The sequence below is a fragment of the Scyliorhinus canicula genome, chromosome 12 (assembly GCF_902713615.1).
Source record: "Scyliorhinus canicula chromosome 12, sScyCan1.1, whole genome shotgun sequence".
Taxonomy (NCBI): domain Eukaryota; kingdom Metazoa; phylum Chordata; class Chondrichthyes; order Carcharhiniformes; family Scyliorhinidae; genus Scyliorhinus; species Scyliorhinus canicula.
The window spans coordinates 107,180,166-107,207,418 of NC_052157.1; the positions used below are offsets into that span (position 1 = coordinate 107,180,166).

At 45.5% G+C, this 27,253-nt stretch overlaps 1 protein-coding gene across 14 annotated transcripts in view; it reads left to right on the forward strand.

The window, feature by feature from the left end:
• LOC119974633 (serine/arginine repetitive matrix protein 3-like) overlaps window positions 1-27,253 on the forward strand; it is a 753,111-nt gene that overhangs the window by 666,787 nt on the left and 59,071 nt on the right. For 11 of the 14 annotated variants that reach the window (XM_038813686.1, XM_038813694.1, XM_038813698.1 and 8 more), the window contains one exon: window positions 14,885-14,995. In XM_038813686.1, coding sequence (XP_038669614.1) covers window positions 14,885-14,995 — 111 coding nt within the window. The remainder of the gene's footprint in view (window positions 1-14,884; window positions 14,996-27,253) is intronic. The other 3 variants (XM_038813689.1, XM_038813699.1, XM_038813692.1) reach the window with 1 other exon arrangement.

Consider the following 27,253-nt stretch of genomic DNA (forward strand, 5'->3'; position numbering starts at 1 on the left):
ATAAATATTAGTTCACATGATTATTGTGATCACGAGGAATTTGTTCATGTAGGATCTTGGGTTCAGCTGGTTGACGACGGCAGTTGTAGACTTCTTTTTACAGTTGGTGCTGATCCCGCAGGGTGAAGTTGGTACACATAGACTGGTTGGCGATGGTAGGAAATCTTCCAGCACAGACAGGCTTAGAAGAGCAGAATGTTATTCAGCCTGGAGTCCTGCTTCTTGTTTTTCACCAGTTTGGTTTTACACAGCAGACTGAGGACTTCTCGATTCTCAAGGAAAATGGAGTTTTCAAAATGATCGCTTGAGTCATGTGACCCTTGTTCACAGTGATTTCGAAGGGATGTTTATCTAATGTCTGGAATTGGTTTTGATTTCAGGACTGATAATGTCCCAGCATTAGCTTTTGATAGCGTTACCATCCATATTGATGGCTTTGTGTCAGCAAGCCATTGTCTAGTGTGATGAATGTAGGAAATGGGTATAAATTGTCATATATATCTGTTGCAGTACTAATGTTTAAAATCCTAGTTTAACATACAGGCAGGTGGTGTGTCTGCAAATATAATTAAAGTGTGGTTCAAGTAACATAATCATTGATTCTCGGCATTCACTTGTTTACCTGTTTAGGGATAATAGGATTTTGTTTATAGAAAGAAGTTTCCCGAGGGGTTTTGATTAGACTTAGGTAAACATGGTCATTGAATCTGAGTGGGATAGAGATAATGTCATTAATAGGAGGAGCCAGGTCTCTGGCAGCCAGTTTAGATTTTATTCTGTAAAAGACAGAAGGACTTGCAGATTGTGTCTGAAAGGGTCTCTCTCCTTTGCTGAAAGCAACTCTTTACACAGAGTACTGTAGCATAAATTACGCTAGCTTTTTATGAATTAGTATTGATGGGTTATTATTGTTCCGAATCTAATTCCCACATTAGTTCTAGTACACATATCTCACATTATATTATTTTCATCTGTACATTTCTATCCTCATCCCATCACTTTGATTGCCAAGTTATCAATGGATAAAGCCGCCTTAACACTGCACATAGTGTAGTACAGACATTCACTTGTTTAGCTATATAGGGCTAATAGCATTTTCTAACTTTAATTACAAGCGGCTTTTGGCCTGTGATGGGCTTTGCTTAATTGGAGATAGAGAATATATAAGTCAATAGTAAAGTGTTTCCTTTTATTGTTAAGAATTGTTTAACTGTTAATTGTAAAATATTTTCTGTGATGTTAATGTAGTTGGTCCTGTGTTAAGAATAAAGTTGGGGTTCCTTGTTCAGTTTCCTAACACGTATTGGGGTCTGGCTGGGTACCTAACACTAGGCAGACTCTCTGATTCCACTAGAAGCATAAGCTTGTCAGGGTGCAAATGGCGTACAATTTCCCTTCAGTAGTCCACTTTGAAGTGGACCTGGACAAGTCCAGGTATGAGATGGGTCTGTTGAGAGCTCTATGAGTCCCCTGGTTTTATGATTATAATGTCCATACAATTAGATGTGAGATTCCACAATGATGAGAGGCGGATTATTTTGTTCTTATAATTCCTGTTAGTAGCTTCCATAACAAAAGGCAAATCCTGTGGTCATGTGTCTTGTAGCAACCATCTTTTTTTGTTCAGCTGAGAGTCTTGAAAATAGCAAAAAGAATAATATTTTGATACAGAGTTTTGGATTTCTTTTCATGACCCAACACGAATGAGATGTTTCAAATGAGATCTCTTTCAGTGCAGGGATTTAATATACAGGTGAGAAATGGTGCTTGCTTTCCCTCTTCCATTGTAGTTTTGATAAGCAGTATACTGAGAGTTCTATACTGGCGCAACTGCTGTTTGTACTACACTAGATGCAGTGTTAAGGCAGCTTTATCCATTGATAAGGGCTATAACTTGGCAATCAAAGTGATGGCATGAGGATAGAAATGTACAGAGGAAAATAATATAATCCAAAATATTTGTGTTCTAGAACTAATGTGGGAATAAAATTAGGAACAATAATAACAACCCAATAATACTAACTCATAAAAAGCTAGTGCAATTTATACTACAGCCCTCTTAAAATCTGTTAAAAACACCATCTGGAGTATTCATTCACTTGTCGGCACTTCACTTCATTTAGGATATATTCGCCTTGGAAGACGTGGAGAGCTAATTCACCAGGACTGAAATGGTTAAATTCTGAGAATAGTTGGCATGTAGATCACTGAAGGGTGATATAATGGAGGTGTTTAACATTATAAAATGATCTGATAGAATATAATTCCCCCTTTGGTGGGGAGTATCCTTAAAATTAGATTTAAAGTTGATGTCAGGAAATGCTTCTTTATACAAAAGGAAGTGGAAATCTGGAACTCTCCTCCTCGAAAAAGTTGCTCCCGCTTGGGATTAATTGAAAAATTCATAACTATGAGTAAAAAGTTCTAAGAGTATTAAGGGTTATGGAATCAAGGTGGGAAAATTGATTTCATATAATTTACATGTAGAAGGAGGCCATTTGGCCCATCAAGTCTCTTGGAAAGAGCAGCTTACTTAATTCAGGCTCAAGGTCTGTTCCTTTGTAAAGAAAAGCACTCTGTACCTATCATGCAGTCTTATTCTAGTTTGTAAACTGTTATGACTGTAAATACAGCAGAGTATACAAAGAACAATTTACTTATGAGTTTACAACTTTAATGGTCCCATTTTATGTACTAAGGGGCATTACCTCTGCTGGAATGGTAGTAGAGTTGAATTGCCATTACAGGCGAAAGTTCTTAGATGGAAATCCAGCTGATCCTATCTCACCTGATCTTCCGACTCTGGCGGGGTCAAAACCTGGACAGTGCAACATCAAGATCTGTAGTCAGTCAAAGATAAGTAAGCCGCAAGTGAATAGAATCTGCGGGGTGTTGTCAGGCCTTGTGGGGTGGGGGGTCAGGTCAGGCCTTGGAGGGAGGAAGCATTGGAGTCTGATTGGGCCTTGAAGTTGGGATCTGGGGGGGGGGGGTCGGGTTGGGCTTGATGAGAGGGGATCATTTCGGGCCTTGGAGACAGGATGGGGGAGGGAGAGATGTGGTGCGGTTTGGATCGGGTGCCATGTCGGGCCTTGGCAGGTAGGGGTTGTGCAGGTTGGGAGTCCTCTGACCGGTTCAGTGTAGGTCTGTTCAATAGTTACCCAGAAGCTAGACGTGGTTTTAATTCTAACTTTTTCTGCGTAACTATTGATGCAACACATTTAGAACGATCCGAAGTTTGCGATTTAAAATTTCAATTTACAGATGACTCCCAGTGCAGGGGAATTGCCTGTGGAAGTTTGTACTTCCGAGACAATTACCTTACAATCCTACCTGGGAGCTTCTGTGGCAGGATGCTGTTCCCCAGCACATTCTCACGATACAACGCCCTGGTGCTCTGACGCCAGGCCCTACGTTGTGAGGAAGATTTCACAGGACTGCAGAAAGACAAAACATCATGGCCTGTATTCTGCGAGCCTGCACTGGGTCGGAGAATCGCCGTTGACGCCGAAAATTCCTGCCACGCCGCTCTGACGGCACAACGCGATTCTCCGCGGCAGTCGCACACACGGGCGGTCGATGCAGCGCCAGTCAGGAGCCGTTGCAAGAGGCCCCCGCGGCAATTCTCCGCGGTCGACCGGCCAAGTTTCCGCTGGCATGGTTCACATATGGTACCACCCGGCGGGAGCTCGGACCCACGCCCACGGTGGCTGTCCTGGTGGGGAGGCGGGGGGAATCAGAGTCCGGGGAGTCCTCCATGACGGCCAGGCCCGCATATGGGGGCTACCGATCGGCGGGCGCGCACGATCTGGGGGGGGGGGGCTACCTTCTTCCGCGCGGGCCCGCTCTATCGCTACGCCATGTTGCGCGTCCCCAGCGTGGAAACAACCACCACACGCATGCGTAGACCCGGGCCAGCACTCTGATGCCGTGCTGGCCCCTGTGGGCCACTGAATCGCTGGGCCAAGAGGCCCGATGACGCCGGCGTGAAACACTCTGGTGTTTATGCCGGCGTCAACACTTAGCCGGGATTTTGTAGAATCCCGGCCCATGTGTCGGCAAATCATATTTATGCAAAGGTCGCAATCACAACTTTAGATTCTTTGCACAGAGTTTCCTGGTGACTAGGGAAATCCAATACATGCATCATGCAAACATTACGGCCGCGATTCTCCGCAACCACGATGGGTGGGAGAATAGCGGAAGGTCCGCTCCCGCACCTCCCGCTATTCTCCCACCCCCCCCCCAAAATGGCGTGTCCGGTTTTCCGATACGCCGCTCGGAGAAACACGGGCCGTCATTTTTAACGGCAGTCCACGATTCTCCGACCCGGATGGGCCGAGCGGCCTGCCGTTCCCGACCTGTTCATGACGGCGGCAACCACACCTGGGGCGAAATTCTCCGACCCCCAACAGGGTCGGAGAATCGGCGGGGGCTGCCGAAAATCCCGCCCCCGCCATGTTCAGAATTCTCCCGCAAAAAGTCGGTGTGCCGCCAATCCCGCCGCCGCCTCGGAGAATGGCGGGGGCCGGTGCGAGGCTAGGGGTTTCTGTGCTGCTGTTACTCTCCGGCCCGCGATAGGCCGAAGTCACGCCGCTGGGAGGCCTCTCCTGCCGCCGAGATTTGAACCACCTCTGGTGGCGGCGGGATCGGCGGCGCGAGCGGGCCCCCGGGGTCCTGGGGGGGCGCGGGGCGATCGGACCCTGGGGGGTGCCCCCACGGTGGCCAGGCCCGCTGACGTCACCACCGGCGCATGCGCGAACCAGCGAAGGCCTTTCAGCCAGCCTGGGCGGCGGGCGTCAAAGGCCGTTGGTGCTGGTTTTGGCAGCAGTCGGCGTGGTGCCAATTGCTCCGGCATGGGCCTAGGCCGACGCCGGAGTGGTTGTCGCCACTCTGCTACGCTGGGACCCCCGCCCCGCCGGGTAGGGGAGAATCCCGTCCCAGGTCGCTACCGTCGTGAACATGGCGCGCCAGGTAAGTGTGGGGCCTCGGAGGGCGGATCAGGGATCGAGCACCACGACCGTGCTCAGGAGGGGACTGGCCCACGATCGTCGGGCCGGCGTCTCAAGGGGACGCACTCTTTCCCCTCCGCCGCCTTGCAAGATCAAGCCGCCACGTCTTGGGGGGAGGCTGAGGGGAAAGACGGCAACCGCATATGCGCGGGTTTGAGCTGTCCTACCCGCGCATGCGCGGCTGACGTCATTAGGCAACGCTGCGGCGTAATTCTTGGAGCGCCGGGCCTTGAAGCCAGGGACAAGGCCTGGCCGCCGAGTTTCCCGGTACAGCCCGCCTATCCCCCCCGGGTAGGGGAGAATAGGGGGCTGGGAGAGGCTTCCGACGCCGTCGTGAACCTCTCCAGGTTTCACGACGGCGTCAGGCCTTGCGGAGAATTCCGCCCTACATTTCTGACTTGGACCAAAATTCCTGTAGCTTGTGACACCCATGTTGGGTGGCACTGCTTACTGGCGTTCTGCTCTTAGGGGAGCCTTGGAAACCAGCTTCTCAGGCGGACTTGGCATTTCTAGTGAAAGAAGGACTCTATATTAGCAGAGCAGTGTAGCATGAGGATAGCATTTGATTTTTAAAAAATTCTTTCACATGGTGTGGGCTTCACTGGCTAGGTCAACATTTATTGCTCTTGAGAAGGTGGTGGTGAACCACCTTCTAGAAGCGCTCCAGTCCATGTGTTGTAGGTACATCCACAGTGCTGTTAAGGTGGAGTTCCAGGATTTTGCTCCAGCAACAGTGAAGGAACAGTAACATAGTTCCAAGTCAGGATGTTGTGTGGCCTGGAGTGTAGCTGTTGGTGTTCCCATGCATCTTCTGGCCTTGTCCTTCTCGGTGGTAGAGGTTATTGGTTGAGTGTACTGTTGTGTTATGGGTTAAGTTGATGCAGTATGTATCCTGTAGATGGAACACACTGCTGCTATTCTGTTGATGGTGGAGGGAATGAATCAAGCGGGCTGCTTTGTCCAGGGTGGTGTTGAGCTTCTTGGTGCTGCACTCTTCCAGGAAAGTATTCCATCTTCCATCAAACTCCTGACTTGTGCCTTGTAGATTGTGGACAGGCTTTGGGGCATCAGACGGTGAGTTACTCACCACAGGAATTTCCAGCCCCTGACCTCTTGTAATCACAGTATTTATATGGCTGGTTCAGATTAGTTTCTGGTCAATGGTAAGATACAGGATGTTGATTGTGGGGGATTCAGCAATGGTAATGCTGTTGAAAGTCAAAGGCAGATGGTAATTGCCTGGCACTTGTGTGACGCACATGTTACTTGGCCCTTATCGGCCCATTCCTGATCTCCAGGTCTTGCTGCATATGGACACGGACTGCTTCAGTACCTGAGGAATTACAAATGGTGCTGAACATTATGCAATCATCAGTGAACATTTCCACTTCTGATCTCATGATTAAGGGAAGATCATTGATGAAGCAGCTGAAGGTGGTTGGGCCTCGGACACCACCCTAACACACTCAATCAGCGATATCCTGGGACTGAGATGAATGACCCCCAATAACCACAACTATTGTTCTTTGTGCAAGATGGGACTCCTAGCAGTGGGGAGTTTGCTTCCTGATTCCCATTAATTCCAGTTTTGCTTGGGCTCCTTGATGCCACGCTTGGTCAAATGCTGCTTTAATGTAAAGGACTGTCACACTCACCCCACCTCTTCAGTTCAACTCTTTTGTCCATGTTTGAACCAAAGCTGTCATGAGGTCAGGAGTTAATGGCCCTGGTGAAACCCAAACTGAACATCAGTGAACAGGTTATTGCTGAGTAACTGCCTTTTGATAGCATTGTCGATTACACCTTCACATCACTTTGTTGATGATGAAGAAAAGACTGATAGGATGGTAATTGACCTGGTTGGATTTGTCGTGCTTTTTGTGGACAGAACATAGGTAGATGTTAGTGTTGCAGCTTTACTGAACGACTTGGCTAGGGGCGTGGCAAGTTCTAGAGCACAGGTCTTCAGTTCTAATGCTGGAATGTTGTCAGGGTCCATAACCTTTGCAGTATCCAGTGCCTTTGGCCATTTCCTGATGTCATGTGGAGTGAATCGATTGGGTGAAGACTGACATCTGTGATGCTAGGACCTTAGGAGGAGGCGGAGATGGATCATCCACTCGGCACTTCTGGTTGAAGATTGTTGTAAATGCCTTACCTTTTGCACTGATATGCTGGGCTCCCCCATTATTAAGGACAGGGATATTTGCAGAGCCTCTTACTGTTGGTTGTGTAATTATCCAACATCATTCATGTCTGGGTGTGGTAGGACCTCCGAGTTTAGGTCTGATCCATTGATTGTGGGATTAGATCTGCAGGTTTATGCTGTTTAGCATGCAAGTAGTCCTGTGTCCTAGCTTCACAAGGTTGGTAGTCATTTTTAGGTATGCATGGTGGTGCTCCTGGCATGCCCTCCTGCACTCTTCATTGTATCAGGGTTCATCCATGGCTTGATGGTAATGGTAGATTGGGGGATATGCCGGGCCATGAGGTTATAGATTGTGGTGGAGTACAATTTTGCTGTTGTTGATGGCCCACAGCTACTCATGGATGCCCAGTTTTTAACTGCTAGAACCATTCATGATTGATCCCATTTAGCACAATGGCAGTGCCACATAACACAATAGAGGGTATCCTAAATACGAAGACAGGACCTGGTCTCCTCAAGGACTCCACAAGTGGTGGTCACTTCTACCAATATTGTCAGGGAAAATTGCATCTGCAGCAGGTAGATTGGTGAGGATGAGGTCAAGTAGGGTTTCCCCCCTGGTTGGTTCCATCACCACCTGCTGCAGATCCATTCTAACAGCTATGTCTTCCAGGCCTTGGGCAGTTCAGCCAGTAGTGGTGCAATTAAGCCACTCTTTGGCCACCCAGAGTACGTTCTGTGTCCTTGTCATCCTGAGTGCTTCCTCCAAGTGACGGTCAGTAGGGAGGAGTGTGGATTCATCAGCTATGGGGGGGGGGGGGGAGGTCATTAGGTGCTGATCAGACGGAGGATTCCTTTCCCATGTTAGACCTGAAGCCATGAAGTGGGAGTCCACAACATTGAGCCTTGACTCCAGGACAACGCCCTCCTGATTGTATATTACTGTGCAGCCACCTCACGTGGTTCAGGACACCTCATGTGGTTCAGGACACACCCAGGGATGGTGATGGTGGTGTCTGGGTCATTGGGCGCGATCTAACGGCCGCGTCGTGCCTTTCACAAGATTTACTCGATTCACTATGCCTCGTGAGATCTAATGAGATCTTGCGAATCGTGGCGATCTAGATCCCCATGGGCGGGACCTAAATTTGCATATTTTAGTGTGTAGTTCGGCACACATAAAAATGCCTCCGCCAGAGCTAACAAGTCCACGGGATCTAATGGCCTCACTAAGCAGACTCTAGCCGGGCACCATTTAGCAATGATTTTCACAAACGGAAACCAGGTGGAACTGGGGGTTCTGCCAGGGTGAGCGGAGGCCCCCGGATGGTCGGCCTTTGGGCAGGGTGGTACCCTGCTACTGCTGGTGACAATCTGGCAGGTGTCCAAGTGGCACTGCCAGTCTATCAGGAGAGCTGCCAGGGCCCCAAGCTGGCAGTGCCAAGGTGCCATGGGGGCATTTTGTTCACATCGGGTTCGGGCCTGGGTGCCCTGCTCTTATGACGTGGTGTGCAGGCGGCTCAAGGACTACACCCCCAACAGATAAGTTAGGGCGCAGTTCCTCAGTGCAGGAAATTAAGTATGGCCTCCCTGCCCAGGCCAGGAAAAGTAACAGTGTACTGTTTGATAGCAGGGTCGTTCCGGGAAACATCCCGCTAAACCTGCCCAAAACGGGACTCTTTTTTTCTCCCCCGTCAAATTGTGCCCATTGTCTTTAAGATGTAGTTCTCTGATTATCACTATGTCAGGCTGTTGCTTCACTTGTCTGTGGAACTGCTCTTCCAGTTTCAGTACAAACTCCCAAATGTTAGTAATGAGGACTCTGTAGGACTTACTGGGCTGAGTTTGACATTGTCATTCCAGTTTTCTGGGTTGATACTTCTGGTTTCATTTTTTTTTTGTGGACTTTGTAGTGGTTTGATACAACTGAGTAACTTGCTGGGTCATTTTAGGGGAATTTAAGAGTCATCTACATTGCTGTGGTTCTGCACAGGTCAGGTAAGGACAGAAGATTTCCTTCCCTAAAGGGCATTAGTGGACAACAAAAACCATTGTCACCATTATCGACACGAGCCTTTAATTCCAGATTTTTATCAATTGAATTTAAATTCCACCAGCTGCCATCGTGGGATTTGAACCTGTTTCCCATCAGCCTGGGCTTTCTGGATTACTGGTCCAATAACAGTGCCACTTCCCCATAATTGAATGTGGTATCAAGGAATCCCTTATAAAATTGAAGCGATTAGGAATTGGGAAAACCTTTCCACTGGTTGGAGTCTTACCTTGTACAGAGGGGGATGATTGTTGTGATTGGAGGCCAACTATCTCAACTCTAGGTCATTGCTGCAGAAGTTCCTTAGGTCAGTGTCTTCGACCCAACCATCTTCAGCTGCTTCTTCAATAACTTTCCATCATCATAGTATCAGAAGTGGGGGTACATTGATTGAAGTACGTAAGACCCTGAATGATTTTGACAAGGGAGATGTGAAAAGAATGTTTCCTCTTGTGGGTGAGTCCAGGACAAGGGAACACTGCTTTAAAATTATGGCTGGTCCTCTTAGGACAGAGCTGGGGAGAAATCTTCTCTCAGGACACTGTGTGACTTTGAAACTCTCTTCCTCAGAAGGCAGTGGAAGCAGGATCACAGCATACTTTTAAGGCAGATTGATTCCCTTGCCATACTGGAAACACAAATAGATCAGCCATGACCTTGTTGAATGGTGGAGGAAGCTCACGGGTTCGAATGGCCTACTTCTGCTCCTATTTTGTATGTATGTTTATCTGACTGCAATGTTCAATTCCATTCTCAACATCCCAGATATTGAAACAGACAGTACTGGTATATAACCAAGACCAGAACAACAAGGGAAGCAGGTTATTTGGGGACTTAGCCACTTCCATGTTCCCCTCGATGTAACACCACTATCCTGACTTGGAACATTATCATTGTTTCTTCACCCTCAACATGACAGCAGTTTCGGTGTACCTTCACCATACAGAAGACACCGGTTCAAGAAAGCAGGTCACCAGAACCTTTTCAAAGGCAGTTAGAAGTAGGTATGATGGGCCAGGGTTTAGAAAACTCAAAGTATATCATGAAGCTCACCTGACCCACAACTTTTAATAGATTTGGTTATGGGGAGCACAAGGGCCCACTTTATAGTTGTGATACAACAGAGATCTAAAGTATTTTTTAAACAAAAGCATTTTTTATTCTATGAATCCAGTTAACATTTTATAAACACATAGTAAACATCTTATCAACTACCAACACTGATACCCCCGCCCAAAGATACAGTACTCTATAGGTAACCCTTAGTAACTTTCCTAACATCCATAAGTCAAAAACCCTTTTTAACAAAGACAGTAGGTTTGCATTCCTTACAGAAACAGGTATTACTTTGAAATCATCAAGTGATCTGGAAACATTATTTGGCATGAAGAGAGGCCAAATTACACCTCCTTGGTTTGAGTGCAGTTCTCCAACTGAAAACAAAACTGAAACACAGCTACAAAACAGCTTCCAGCTCCAAACGAAAGTAAAAAGCAGAGCCAGAGCCCAGCTCCACCCACACACTGACACCACTGCAGCCACTTGAGATGACAAACATTTCTTAAAGTGACATTCCCATGACAGTAGGCAATAAATGCTGGTCATGCCATGATGTGATTGACGTGAATTAATCGGAAAAAAAAGATAATGAGACAGATGATTATGTCATAATCCCCACGAGGACCAAGAGGAAACCATTGTCGATCTCCTCTTGGGACCTGTGACGTACGAGCTTCCCAAGTAGTTCACTCAGCTGGAGCTCATTAGACTTGCACAAAAAAGTTGGCCCAAGCAGAGCCCGGAGTTGTTGGTTGTCCCAACAGGGACTGGATTGTGGAGAGTTACTGCCACGGGCAGAGTATTGTATATAGTTTAAAATAAATCCTTGTTCCACGACCGCTGCCTTCCTCGATTACTAAAAGATAGATTTGAAGGAGCATCTTACAGGACAAGAGATGCCAAGACAGAAAGGCATAGGGAGAAACTTTAAGAGCCTGGGGACTAGGCAGATGAATACAGTATCACCATTGATGGAGCAATGGAAATCTGGGCGGGTTGAGAAGGAGCAAGATCTCAGAAGACTGTGGGGCTGGAGGGGGTTACAGGAATGGGAAGAGATAGACAGAGTGAACAAGAATGTGGAGCCCATCTTAAATATACCTGAGATGCAAAAGTGGGAAGAAGATCTGGTGAATAGGTAATTGATTCAGTGTTCAGGGGGCAAGAAAGGAAATTACTCAGGGCATGATTAGATCGAATTAAATTAGAATAAAGCACTTGAGATTGTATCCAGACTATTATGTTCATTTGGTTTCTGCATTGCAGAACAGATGTGTAGTTATTGGAAGGAGTCCGAGGAGGACTTTGAGGCTGATTCCTGGAAATAAGATAGCTGGCTTATGCAGAAACATGGTGTTATATTGGGACTACTGTCTTGAGAAGAGAGAAGGGGGATATGATAAAATCTTGTTAAGGTCGTTAGGAATAGGAAGAACTAAGATTCAGGAAAATCCTGTTACATCTTCAGATACTGAATTAGTATGTGCCAATATGCAGCAAGATCCAGACAACATTCAGACATAGTCAGATGAGTAACAAGTAATATACTTGCAATATAAGTGCCAAGCAATGACCATTTCTAACATGAGAATATAACCATCTCCCCTTGACATGCAATGACATTGTCATTGAACACCCTGGAGGTTTCGCCATCCAGGATAAAGCAGCCTGTGCGATTTGTGTACCATCCACCACCTTCAACATTCACTCCCTCCAACACCGACATACAGTGGCAGCAGTGCGTACCATCTACAAGATGCACTGCAGCGACTCACCAAGGCTCCCCCCCCCCCCCCCCCCCCAATATCCCCACCTACCAACTTCTCCAACCCAAACACTCGCCTCTCTCTGCCCCGTTACAGGTCCACGCTGGCTGGTGAGCTGCAGCAGAGTAGGTCTTCAATGTTACTTCTGGTTCTAGTTGGTCCCTTGACCTGAGTGCTCTGGGGGTGCGGGGAGGAGGAAAAAAATCATATCACAACTTTATGGTAGGGGACTGTGATTGATGGGTAGTGTCCTTTTCTTGTTCTATGTCCATCCAGATAATGTGCATAAGTGATGCCATTATGTGAGTGGGCAACAATGGCGAACGGCTCAAAATGTGGTTTGAAAAGATTTGCACATTTTATATTTATACATAAGTAACTTGCACTTGCATAACTCTTGTTATATTCCACAAACTAGGGAGCAGTGTTGTGTATGTAAGAACAGGAATTGGCCATTCAGCCTCTCGAGCCTGTTTCACCACTTAATGCTGATCTGTATCTTAACTCCATTCGCTTGCTCAGTTATCTTTAATAGCCTTGCCGAACAACAATCTAGAAATCTCTGTTTTCACATGTTCAATTGATACCCAACTTCAAATATTTTTTGAAATACGAGAGTCCCAGATTTCCAGTATTGATTGTGTGAAAAAGTGGTTTCTGACCTCAGCCCTGTACAACCTGGCTCTAATTTTTAAAGTTAGACCCCATTGTTCTGGACTCCCCTAATTTTTCTTTGTCTACAAAACCTTTAATAATCTTAAACACCCCAACTGTGTCACCTCTATACATAAGAGATTGCAAACATGGGACTGGATTTTCCTCTTTGAGGTGCAAATCATGAGTTGGGAGACTCATGATCCAGCCTCCTCTCCATGCTATGTTCCCGACAGAGGGGCAGCGCTGGACTGGAGTCTGGTCCGCCACCTTCAAAAGCAGGCCTGGAGTAGATGGATGTGGAGGTGGGCAAGTTAGAAGAATTGCCTCTGTTGCTTGTGACATCAGCCTGGTTTTGTACATCAGTGTTAGACACCCTAGTCCTCACCCTCACTCTCCTTTATTCCCCCATCCCATGCCACCTACATATCGCCATGCCTCTTCATATACCCCCATGCCCCCTAAAATCCACAGGTCTCCTCTGTACCTCCATGCCCATTCAAAATCCCTCATTCCCTCATGCTTACTCACCCAGTATCCACTATGGACAGAACACATGAGCACTATGATAACATTGAAAAGCCTTTCAAGATGCTAATGAAGCTATCAACATAAACAAATAGCCATTCAAAAATGTCTCAAACTATCTTAGCTCATAAATCTGTGAATCAAAATAAAGTGCATAGTACTCTTGACAGCTGTATCAATAACTCCCGCTGAGCTGTATCCAATAGTGTGATTTAGAGTTCAGCCAAGCATTCACAATAATGTTCCATTGCACAACTGTGTCAAAAAAGCTTCCAGAGCTGCATAAATTGAAACTTTGAAGTGGTGAATCGATGGCCATCTTCCACTTCTTCAAATGCTCAACAGATGGCTGGGGTGTCAAACAAATATGTTAGCCATCTGTTAATCCATTTCAGAGGCTGAAGTTATTTATCAAAGTGATCCATAAAAGTATATATCAAAGCAAAGGGTCCAATTAGAACAAAGAACAATACAGCACAAGAACAGACCCTTCAGCCCTCCAAGCCTGTGCCGACCTGTGTCCTATCTAGACCAACCACATGTATCCTTCTATACCCCGCCTGTTCATGTGCATATGCAGATAAGTCTTAAAGGTCACTAACGTATCTGCCTCAACCACCTCACTTGGCAGTGCATTCCAGACAACCACCACCCTCAGTGTAAAAACCATCTCCACTGAACCTTTCCCCCCTCACCTTGAACTTGTGCACCCTTGTAATTGTCATTTACGCCTCCAACTGTTCACCCTATCTATACTCTTAATAATTTTATAAAATTCTATCAGGCTACCCCGATTTATGCTTTAAAATCTGCATCTCAAAACTGTTGAATGCAGAAGACCACTTTATCTTTTGGAGAAAGTACTTTAGCACATCTGAACACTTTCACAATGCTGGTCAATTTAATGGTCACCTACTTTTCAAGAACAAAGTTCTATGATCAATCACAGCAATTAAAACATACTTAAATGATCAGACGGGATTTAATTATTACACATGAAGGTGGCTACAACCTATAAACTTAACTTTCAAAGATTTCCTAGCTCCATAACAAGCTTCCCCTTCACCACCCCTCTGATCTGATGTGGTTCACACATGCTTCAAAACCCACCTGTCTTGCTGAAAATTTCAAAGCCGATGAAATACTAAATTGAGATGGGGAGCAATATGAAAATTATCAAGTTAGTTTGTATGCACATTAGGTCGTGACCCATCACGTTTCCTGCAGTAAAAATAGTGGCCGGCAGGAAAGAGGTTGCAGTTTCAGATTTACAGTCTCCCTCGCCTCCGTTTATGTTTACCTGACACGGGTTTCCCCCATGTCAGGACGGCAAAAATCCAGCTCCTAGTTTCTCAACATGTCCTCATAATTCAAACCTTTTAGTCCAGTACAAATGTAGACAAACATGGCAGGCATTTCACTCAATAGTATAATGAATGTTTGGTGCTGTTTCTGGTGATCTTGGTTAATGGCATGATGATTAGTAACTCTGTCACAAGATTAAATAACCAACTATGATCTAATTGAATGGCATAACAGCTCGAGGTGCTGAGTGGCCATCCCCTGTGTCCATTGTCCTCTACTCCTGTCAATTGTTGACTTCATCCTTATGGATGAATATTGCTCAGCAAATGGTCCGTATCTCATATGTTGTTGTATTCCTCAGTAGGTCACCCAGTGAGTCGCCACCACGGAAGTCACACAAAGGACGGAGCTGTTGCAGCTCCCGTAGCATCTCTGCATCTTCCGTGCGCAGTTCATCCAAATCTCTGAGCAGGTAAGTATGTTAAAAACCTACGGTACTGCTGTGATACTGCATTTTTCACGTGTGATCTGTTTGCTCATCTTTACACAATAGCTATTTCTTATTTGAATGTGGATATTGTAGACCAATGTAAACAAATCCTTAAAACCAATAATTTGTCCACAATAATATGGTCTCTTGCCACCTGCTGTCTACAGAACCTAACTTTTTCAAAAACAGGTCCATTATAATTCCTTATGTCTACATTTAGAATAGAAACTTCCACTGTAAATTTTTCATGTGTGATTTCTAATCTCTTGGCATTGGTGCTGCTGTAGCATCTGCTGCCGCCTAAGCCTTTATTAATAAATTGCAAATTAAATCCCGTAAACTCTCATCTCTTACTTCCAAAAATCATATAATTTTACCATATATTGTAGTCAATATTATATATGCACAATAAATGCAGTATTGTATCATAGAATCATAGAATCCACCTAACCTGCACATCTTTGGACTGTGGGAGGAAAATGGCGCACCCGGAGGAAACCCACGCAAGACCGGGAGAATGTGCAGATTCCATACAGACAGTCATCCAAGGCCAGAATTGAACTCAGGGCTGGGATTCTCCCCTACCCGGCGGGGCGGGGGGGTCCCGGCGTAGCGGAGTGGCGCCAACCACTCCGGCGTCGGGCCTCCCCAAAGGTGCAGAATTCTCCGCACCTTTGGGGGCTAGGCCCACGCTGGAGTGGTTGGCGCCATGCCGACTGGTGCCAAAACCGGCGCCAATGGCCTTTGACACCCGCCGGCCGGCGTCGGGGCTGGCCTAAAGGCCTCGCCGGTTTGCGCATGCGCCGGTGCACCAGCGGCCGGTGATGTCACCACCGGCGCATGAGCGATAGGGGGGTTCTCTTCCGCCTCCGCCATGGTGTAGGCCGTGACGGCGGTGGAGGAAAAAGAGTGCCCCCACGGCACTGGCCCGCCCGCCAATCGGTGGGCCCCGATCGCGGGCCTGGCCACCGTGGGGGCACCGCCCCCGCCAATTCCCAGGTGGTGGAGAATTCCGGCCGCGTCGGGGGCGGGATTTTCGCCGGCTCCAGGAGATTCTCCGACCCTGCGGGGGGTTGGAGAATTTCGCCCCAGGTCCCTGTAGCTGTGAGGCAGCAGTGCTAACCACTGTGCCACTGTGCTGCCCTATATGACATATGGGTGTAAAATAATTTAAAATAGCTAAGATTAAATCAGCACATACTGATCCAAGTTTATCTGCCATTGTTGACGAATGATCCGGTAATATTGAAGCATTTGTTATGATCTGATGAGAAGGAGTGAAATTGCTCCCTCTATTTTGTTTATATCAATGCTAATATATGATGGAGGAATAATACAGCAGCTTGACTTTTACCTTCTGAAAGTTTATTCCACATACATCTCAGTAGAGATACAAATGCCTTATGGTTCTTCTACACCAACTGTTCCAGCTGTGTCCATTTAGACTCTTTTGGAGGTTCATAGAATCCCTACGGTGCCCATCGATTCTGCATCGAAAGAGCACCTAACCCAGGCCCACGCCCCAACCTATCCCCACCTAATCTTTTGGACACTAAGGGGCAATTTAGCAAGGCTAATCTACCTAACCTGCACATCTTTTGGTTGAGCCAATCATCACCTGTCTTCAATAAGGCAATTTAGCTTAGCGATGTAATTGTCAAGGCATGCACTTGCTGATACATCAACAGATTCCCTTCTATTTACTTTAAATTAAAGCTTTAGGGGAAAAAAATATTAACAATACATTGTTCAATCCAAACAAATGGAAACAACATGTGTTTTAACATTATATGTAATATGTTTCCTCTGCCATATTTATATTTGTAATTACAAATTAAAAATTAGTTTTATGTTTTGTTATTACAACACAAGACTCTTCCAATACAGTTAGCAACAATTTCAAGAAGCAGGCATTTCATAGAGCCATAGAATCCCTATAGTGCAGAAGGAAGCCATTCAGCCCATTGAGTTTGCACCCACCCTCTGAAAGAGCATCCTACCTTAGGCCACACCCCCACCCTATCCCTGTAGCCTAGTAACCCCGCCTATCCTTTTGCGCACTAATGGGCAATTTAGCATGGCCAATCCACCTAACCTGTATATCTTTGGACTGTGGGAGGGAACCGAAGCACCCAAAGGAAACCCACGCAGACACGGGGAGAAGGTACAAACTCCACACAGAAAGTCACCCAAGGATGGAATTGAACTCGGGTCCCTGGCGCTGTGAGGCAGCAGTGCCACCTGATGCCCCTCGTCGTAAAACAATCTGATAATTGGTGACTTGCGTAAAACTGTTGTACCGTAGAAATCTCCTTTTTAACATTTCTTTTATGTGAGGTAGGTTTCTTCTTAGCCTTTTTACATATTTCATTGAATGGACATTGTCTCACAGGGATCGGTTATTAACATAGCACTCCATTAGCAAACATTTCTCACTTTGTCCCTTGTACAACATTTCTGTCAGTATATTGGATAAATAAACCCCCATACCTATTGCTTCAATCAACGTCAGGGTTTCTGCAACAAAGGTGCTTTTCACCACCCGTTTCATTTTCTTGGCTTCCCAAGCCAAAGGGCAACAGTTATCATTCTTTCCTACCAAAGATATGATGGACCATATGAAGCACCTGTATAGATGACCTACTCCATATCATCTCCAAGGGCTGGGAACTTGGGTGTGCATTTCTCCAAGTTTAATGTTTTGTTTGCTCTCAGAACTTCCTGTATGACGGCATGCTTCATCCTAGTACTTAGCTTCAACACATCACAACTGGCATCAGGGCTAATCTGAGTGCATAGCCAATTCAACTGCCCAATTAAACTTCTCAAGGGTTAGCACTGCTGCTTCACAGTGTCAGAAACCTGGGTTCAATTTCAGCCTTGAGTTACTGTTTGTGTGAAGTTTTCACACTCTCCCTGTGTCTGCGTGGGTTTCCTATGGGTGCTCTGGTTTCGTCCCACTGTCTAAAGATGCGCAGGTCGGTGGTTTGGTTGTGCTAAAATTTCCCCCTAGTGTCCAAAGATGTGCAGGTTAAATGGGGTTACGGGGTTAGGGTGGGGGCGTGGGCCCAGGTAGGGTGCTTTTTCAGAGGGTGGGTGCAAACTCGATGGGCCAAATGGCCGCCTCCTGCACTGCTGGGGTTCTATGGGAATTCATCAGATTTTTCTTTGGACACCGTCTCCATTTTTTCTGAAGATCTGACCCGATTTATTGGAATGCCACTAGCATTTTCAAGATAAATTTGTTGGTTCAATGTCACTCTTGACTTGTTTAACTTCATGTTTAAACCTATGTATTTAAAAACCCTGACGCCTGGCTTCCAACCTTGAGCTCCTTAATTTTATCTTTATTTTATTTTTCAGTAGTTCCTCCTCATCTCAGTTCTAAATCTACAACCTCTCAACCTGTATCCATGATCTCTCATTCTAGATTTCCTCACAAGGGAGAACATTTGGTCTGCGTTTACTTTATCAATCCCTTTTAGTATTTATATACCTCAATCAGATGCCCTCTCATCCTTCTAAACACCAGCGAGTATAAGGCCAAACTGTTTAATCTCTCCTCATACATCAACCCTTTCGTCCCCAGAATCAATCTAGTGAATCTCCTCTGAGCTCCAATACATAGAACATGGAACATACAGTGCAGAAGGAAGCCATTCGGCCCATCAAGTCTGCACTGACCCACTTAAGCCCTCACTTCCACCCTATCCCCATAACTCAATAATCCTTCCTAACCTTTTTGGACACTAAGGGCAATTTATCATGGCCAATCCACCTAACCTGCACATTTTTGGACTGTGGGAGGAAACCGGAGCACCGGAGGAAACCCACACAGACATGGGGAGAACGTGCAGACTCCGCACAGACAGTGACCCAGCGGGGAATCGAACCTGGGACTCTGGCACTGTGAAGCCACGGTGCGAGCCACTTGTGCTACCGTGTTGCCCTAAAATACCACCACATGCTTCCTCAAATAAGGAGACCAAAACTGGACACAATACTCCAGATGTGGTCTCATCAACACTTCTCTACTTTTCTACTCCAGTTCTTTTGAAATAAATGCTATCATTCCATTTGCCTTTTTAAATACATGCTGTACCTGCATACCAACTTTCTGCGATTGATGAACAACGACACCCAGATTCCTCTGCCCAGACGCATTTTGAATCTGTTTTCCATTTAGATAATAATTTGCTTTTCGATTTCTTTGGCCAAAATGGGTAATCTCACACTTATCTACATTAAACTCCATCTGCCAAAATTTGGCCCAATCCACGCCTATCTATACCCGTCTGTAAAATTTTTATCTCCTCTTCACTGCCCGCTTTCCCACTTATTTAAGTATCATCTGCAAATTTTGCTATGTTGCACTGTCCCTGTTTGCAGATCATTTATATAGATCATATAAACAGTTGAGGTCCAAGGACTGACCCTCTGCGGCACCCCGCTAGTTACAGTTCACCAGTCAGAGAAGGACCCATTTATCCCAACCCTCTGCTTTCTGTCAGTCAGCCAATCTAGTACTCCACTTCTGGCATGTATGTTATCTTTGACCCTACACCAGATAGTTGTCCTTTTTAATAAATAGCCTTATCCTGTGCTTCAGTGTCACTTAGTTCATCATCGATCAATTCTTTATTTGCCATTAATGTGTTGGGTAAGCTGGGTCTGCGAGGACTGCGTTTACTGCAGTAGTGAGAGAGACAGACCAAATAGCTGCTGCCCTAAAAAGAAATTCTGAGAAGACAGTCATTTCCAGCTATTTTGCTGTTGAACACAGGCAACTCTGTGATAAAGCAAAAGATGGAAGGTTCAATGGTGGCTGAATTTTGAGATCGCCAAAACGTTAGACACAGACTTGAGTACAAGGTGGGGTTATTGATAAGCAGCACTTTCAACCAATTTGAGAGGAGAGACAAAAAACGGGTTTGGGATGGCGACTGTAAACGTATCAACCCGAGAAATGCACAGGGAATGGTTCATCAATGTTATCGGTGTGATTCCAAGTCTCATTATGCAATGTGTTGCCCACAGTGAAGTTATCACATTTTAAAATTAATGCATGAAGCGGAGAATTCTGAGGCAGAAAATGATGAGCAGAACGGCCATGAAGGAATTGTGTTAATCAGAGTTTGAATCCAGTGATGAGTATTTTAACAGCTGACTCATTCAACTGCAGCTTTAGATACTGGTTGGACTACAACAGTGTACTTAAATACTATCTGGAGTCTCAACAGCAAAATAGCTGGAAATGACTGTCTTCTCAGAATTTCTTTTTAGGGCAGCAGCTATTTGGTCGACAAGATATTTAGATATCAAACTCCCCAGAATGCTAAAAATCTATCGACATGGGAAATGCGTGCACAATCAAGTAACTTAAATGCCAATACAGACTCTGGGTGTCAAACCTTATACCAGGTGTCAAAGTCCATGATATATTCCTCCATGGACTGTTTTCTTTAATCTAACAAAGGCTGACCAAGATTCATATGTTTCATCCTTTTTGTAGAATTTATCTAAATACTGTAACAAAAAGTCCCTCTTCGTTATCCAAATCAATCATAAGCCACTTTACTCTTAATTTTATTCTTTGCTGGCCAAAGCCATACCTTGCTTCTTTTTCTGAATAATGAAGTAACCCGTGTTCACATCTCAATTTCAGATTTCCATTTAGCATATGACTCTGCTTCTGAGAAAATTTGTCAATAAAAGTCTGACATTTTCCATCTGCTATCCTGTAACTTAAATTTGTCAACAACTTATTTTCCTTCAGAGGGTGAAGACAAACCTTATTTTGCAGCAATTAACCACAAGGCATAATTGTCTGCTACCATGTTAATATCAATGCTAGTATATGATGGAGTAATAATACAGCAACTGGTATTTTGCCTTCAGCAAGTTTATTCTACATGCAGCTCAGTGAAGATGCAAACTACATATGATTCTTCCACATCAACTGTTTCAGCTGTGCCTATTTATACTCCTTTGGAGGTGGAGCCAAGTTATAGGGCAGGGGAGTGGGCCTAGGTAGGGTGCTCTTTCAGAGGGTTGGTGCAGACTCAATGGACCAAATGGCCTCTTTCTGCACTGTAGGGATTCTATAGATTTCTGTCTTCACACGCCCCTGAGGATGATTTGTTGATTTCTCATCTGCACCTTGGAATGTAGGTAGCATGCTCGCACAGTGGTTAGCACTCCTGCCTTGCCGCACCAGGGACCCGGGTTCGATTCTGGCCGTGGGTGACTGTTTGTGTGGAGTTTGCACATTCTCCCTGTGTCTGTGTGGGTTTCCTCCGGGTGATCTGGTTTCCTCCCACTGTCCAAAGCTATGCAGGTTAGGTGGATTGGCCATGCTAAATTGCTAGTGTCCAGCGATGTGCAGTTTAGGTAGGGTTACGGGAATAGGGCAGGGGAGGACTCTATTCTGAGGATTGAAGAGTTATTACCCACTCTCTAGCCTTGCTTCATCTGTGGACTGTTGTTGGTATCAATCCCAGTGTGCAATACAGTAGTCCCCCGTTATAACGCGGGTGTTGGGGTCCAAGACAGCCACCCGCGTTGCATTCGAGCCACGGATATCCACGATGGCGATAATAGGTGAACGAGAGGAAACATTGCTGACTGTGTAAGAATGGAAGGGCGTTTTAAATTAAAAACACCAAAGTTCTTTAAAGTTTTAAATTTATTAAAAAATACCACTCAAAAAAATATACAATAAAACATAAAATAGCACTTACAAACAGATTTTTTAAAATAATTTCAATGACGTGAAAAAGTCTGAGAGTTTCTTCTGGCACATACCCTTCTTCATCTTGACTTGTGCTTGCCTCTGGAGGTTCTTCAGGTGTAGTATGTATATGGGGTCGAAGTCCTGTTGCTCTGTGTATTCTGTGAGCCACTTCAGGTTGGTGATGGCATCCGAGTGGCTCTTTGCTGCAACTGTGGGCTGGGGTTCTTCTTCTTCTGCTTCTTCTTCTGCCTCCTCTTGGATGACCTGGTCAATGATCTCCTCCTCTGTAAATGTTTCTGTGGGTGTCATGTCGTCCTCTGCGGCTGACCACCTGTTCACCCAATCCCGGAGTGTTAGGTTCTCAGCCAGGTCCTCTAGCCTCCCCTCAGCTGCCCTGGTCTCTGCTTCAGTAAAGCCTAGGAAGTCCTCTTCTTCTGGGTCGTGTTGTGGGAGTGCTGCTCCTAGGGCCTTGTTCCAGCAGTTGGCGATGGTCTTCTCTGTCACAGCTCCCCAGGCCTTCCCTGCCAGATAACAGGCATCCTTGATGGTGATGGCTTTCGGGTAATCTGGGACAGTGAGAGGAGAGTCTATCATTTCCAGGATCAGTTCTTTTTTGTACACAGACTTGAAGGTCTGAATGATGCCAGCATCACATGGCTGGATCTTGCTGGTGGTGTTCTTTGGGAGATAGAGCACTTGGATCTGCCCATCCCTGGTCTTGAGAACATCTCCCTGAGTGTGGGCTGAGCAGTTGTCCAGTAGGAGTGTGACCTTCTGCGGTAAGTTGCAGGCACTAAGGTGGTCCCTGACACTGGGTACAAAGTGCTTGAAGAACCACTCCTCAAATAGGGTAGCTGTCATCCAGGCTTTGCCAGAGTTTCGGTACGTGACGGGTAGGTTCTCCATGTTGATGTGGTGAAGGCATCTAGGAGACTTGAATTTGCCCACAATCAATGGCTTCAGCTTGTGTGTTCCTGTGGCATTGCTGGCAAACAGGATGGTGAGCCTGTTCTTGGCTTGCTTGAACCCCAGAGTCTTGTGGGCATCATCCTTGACAGCTAGGGTCTTGTCAGGCAGCATCTTCCAGTAGAGCCCTGACTCATCTGCATTGTAGAGTTGCTCTGGGGTCAGCTCCTCTTGCACCATGTAGTCCTTGAGAATGTCCGGAAAGGCTTCTGCTGCTGCTGAGTCGGCGGATCTCTGTTCACCACTGATGGTAACTGCACCTATCCCATGTCTTTTCTGGAACCGATGAAGCCAACCCTTGCTGGCTACGAAATTGGTGTCCTCTGGGTGGAGCTGCTGATGGAACGTCTCAGCCTGAGTCCTGATGATAGGTCCAGATAGGGGGGTGCCACCAGACTGTTCCTGGACAAACCAGGCGAACACAGCCTTCTCCAAGTTAATGTCACTAGCGGTCCTTGCCTTTTTCCTGGCAAGCCCTTCACTCTCAGAGACTGTCTCAACATAAATTCTCAAACTGTCCTCATCTTTCTCCCACCCACGGAGGGTTGACTCCGGCACACCAGTCTCTCTGGATAATTTTGCCTTTGTTTCGCTGTTTCGAATACGGTCTATCAAATGTATCTTTTCCTTTACTGTGTAAGACTTGCGCTTCTGCATTTGATTTTTAGACACTTTCATTTTAAAATGGTTGGGGATAGAAAACTGTTACTTTAATCACCAATCATCGCGGCTATTTATCGCGCCTAAACGGGCTAATCATCGCGGCTGATTGGCACTCGAATGAATGAAAAAAAGTTCACCGGCATAAAAAGGTGTTGTTTCAAAAAGAGTGAAAAAAGTTGGCGTCCATAGGCACCCCCGCCGTATATCGCGAACCGCGGTATTGCGGGGCACGGTATAACGGGGGACTACTGTACACAGGGCATCAACTAGCTACATTATGTTGCCTTGCTTATAATGCTGAGTTCCTGCATGTGTCATGCTTTCTTCACTTCTGCCATCAGATTTTGCTGACAATGCAGCAGCTGTTATCAAAGCTATTGGAGATCTCTTTGCTTTTAACTGATAAATAGGTCTTGGCTGCGGTGTCAGGGTAATAGAGGGTGAGCTCAGCCTCATCAAGCAAAGAGAAAAATACCAAAGGGTAATGAAAGGATGTAAGTATTCGGGGATAGAGGCTCAACATTTTAAAATTAGAAGCAAGCGGTGTTGGAGTCTACGTTGAAACTGTTTATTCTTCTGCTCAGGAAGCACCTTCTCTGTCCCAAGCTCAATGCGCCGAATCATTCTTTCCCCCATAATCAGAGTGAATGGAGGTGGGGTTGGCTTAAAAAATAGGACACAGAAAGCAAAACAACACACGTGCTCAAATTATATTGGCCTGAAATTTGAGAGCTTTCTGATGGCAAACTGTCAGCATTCCCCATCATTATCCCTCTGAATATGAACGTAACTTCACCTCTTCAGCAAACAAAGATTAACAAGGATATCCTGAATTTGCGATCTGTCATTCAATGCCCTGCCACAAGCTGCATTGTGAACTCTAAACCCCCACCACACCACCGCCACGGACCTGCAGTCAGTGAAATCACATTATTTGGTGAGAACATCTCCTTTTCACTCCCATTCCATTGTTAGAAACCTCATCAAAAATTAAACCTTGTTGAATAAGGTGCAATTGCCTGCCTGCCTCCCATCGATTGACTCCATCTAACCTCCCGCTGCCTGGGGAAAGAGGGCAGCATAATCAAAGATCCCTCCCACCCGGCTTACTCACTCTTCCAACTTCTTCCATCCGGCAGGAGATACAAAAGTCTGAGAACACGCATGAACAGACTCAAAATCAGCTTCTTCCCCGCTGTTACCAGACTCCTAAATGACCCTCTTATGGACTGACCTGTTTAATACCTCTTTAACACTACACCCCTGTATGCTTCACCCGATGCCGGTGTTATCTAGTTACATTGTGTATCTTGTGTTGCCCTATTATGTATTTTATTTTATTCCCTTTTCTTCCCATGTACTTCCTTGTGTTGCCCTATTATGTATTTTCTTTTATTCCCTTTTCTTAATGATCTGTTGAGCTGCTCGCAGAAAGGTACTTTCCACTGTACCTTCGTACACATGACAATAAACAAATCCAATCCAATCCAATTGGGTTTTCATGACAAACTGAGTAATAACTAATGCTGAACAACTGAACTAGCCCTGAATAAAGTCGTGAAACTTTGTTAAATTTCTCCGTTGTAATTAGTTGTTAGATTTTTATAATTTTTTTTAATAACATTATTTCATGATATTCCAGCTTACACTTAACCCCATGTGTATGTCTTAATATTTGTTTCACGGTAAGATTTTTGAAAAGTGCTTTGATTATTCATGCCTTTGATTTTCTGGTTGGCTGTCTGTAAAAATTATTCAATGTGATTGGCTGCATAGACAGCTTGATGACATCAGTGCAGCTCGGCACTGGGAATCCCATTACACAACACTATGATCAATTACAGGTTGAGAGATTGAAAGTTCCTCACCACAGAGGTCGCTAAATCTCAGCTTTCTACGTAGCCGAGTGAAGGTTCCAATGAAACCCAACCCAAGCTGGAGGAATAGTACTTCATCTTCTGATTAGGCACTTTGCAGCCTTCATTGAGTTCAACAATCAGATCATGAACTCTTTCCCCCATTTTGATTTATTTTTGCCAAGTGCCAGTTTGTATCAACTTTTGGATTTCAGACTTAGCTGACCTTTATTCTGCTATTAACACCTACTCTGGACCTATCCTTTGTTTCTTTACTGCAACCACCACTACTTCTTTTGCTTTTTGTTCCCTGACATCTCTTGCATTTAATCTCCTCTGTCCTCTAACCCATCCCTGACCTTCCCTTTAGTTCTGCCTGACTGCTCCCCCCACTCCCGCTTTCCTGAACAGTATAACATCCATCATACCGCTACCTCTCTCCTATTCTGATAAGGAGTGATATTGGACTTGAAACGTTAACCTTGTTTCTCTCTCCACAGATGTTGCCGGACCTGCTGAGTTTTCCAGCACTTTCTGTTTTTATTGATGTTAGGTCTCTCAGCCCAATCTTCTTTGAGATCAGCAGTGATTGCTGTCACGTCACTGTTGACTGTAAATTACAGCCAATCGGGTCGTCAGAAAATTAAGCACAGCTAATTTCCTGCTTCACAACTGTGAAGTCACAGTTCCAAGTCTTGGAAGTGGCCAATGCTTGACATTAGTAGTCACACTTATTTTAATCTTGACAGTTCTATACTTGGTCCTCAAGTAGAAATAGCCTAACATCAGAACAGTAAAACAATGCTCTGGTAGAGACTGAAAGTGGCACTGATCTGGGGAAAGGTTTTTTTCCCCTCAAGCAATGTGAATGTCACTGGCAATGCCAGCATTTATTGCCCATCCTCATTGCCTGTGAAAAGGTGAAGGCAAACCCCCTTCTTCAACCCCTGCAGTCCCTCTGGTATCAGTATGCCCACATTTCTGTTTGGAAGGGAGTTCCAGGTTTTTGACCCAGTGACAGTGAAGGAATGGTGATATATTTCCCAGTCAGGATGGTGTATGGCTTGGAGGGGAACTTGCAGGTGGTGGTGTTCTCATGCATTTGTCCTTCTAGGTGGTAGAGGTCAGGTGTCTGGAAGGTGCTATCGAAAGAACCTTGGCAAGTTGCTGCATTGCATCTTGCATATCATACACGCTGTAGCCACTGTGTGTCAGTGGTGAAATGAATTAATGTTTAAGGTGGTAGATGGATGCCAATCACTGGGGCTGCTTTGCTGGTGTTGAGCTTCCTGAATGTTATTGAGCTGCACTCATCCAGGCAAGTGGAGAGTATTCCAACACACTCCTGATGTGTGCCAATAAACAGGCTTTGGGGACTCATGAGGTGAGTTTCTTGCTGCCGAATTCCCCAAGCCTCTTACCTTCTCTTGTTGCCCCAGTATTTATATGGCTGGTCAAGTTCCACTTCCGGCCAATGGTAATCCCCAAGGTGTTGAAGGTGATTACCTGGGAAAAGTAAATTCAACTGCACCTTATTTGTGTGGAGTTGGGGAATTTTTTTTTAACCTAATGTGTTGGCTGTAGTAGAACGGGTTCCTACTGGATACCCATTTTACGACATGCCCAATTCTACTTGCAGTTGAAGTAAGGGGAGCTTAAAATGGCCAAATGACCTGAACATGTCCTACTTCTGTCGAGGGGTTACATTCAATTACCCGGAAGATAATTAATTGACTGAAGTGTTATTCATGGGTGCTTCAGCTCAGCTGGCTATACCTCAAATTATCTCATAAAAAATCAAATGACTTGTGCTGCATTCAACTGCAGCTAATAGGACCATTTTAACAGTGTTGAGGCACTGAAAAATGTGCAACTGAAAATCGGATGTGTGCTTGAATTGTATTCATGAACTTACTGTGAACTCCTCTGAATTCAGAGTAGGCTGAGTATTTGGATTCTTCGTTGACTTAAAACTGGTCACATTAATTTACTGGCCCTGGTTTGGAACACGGTAATGGACCT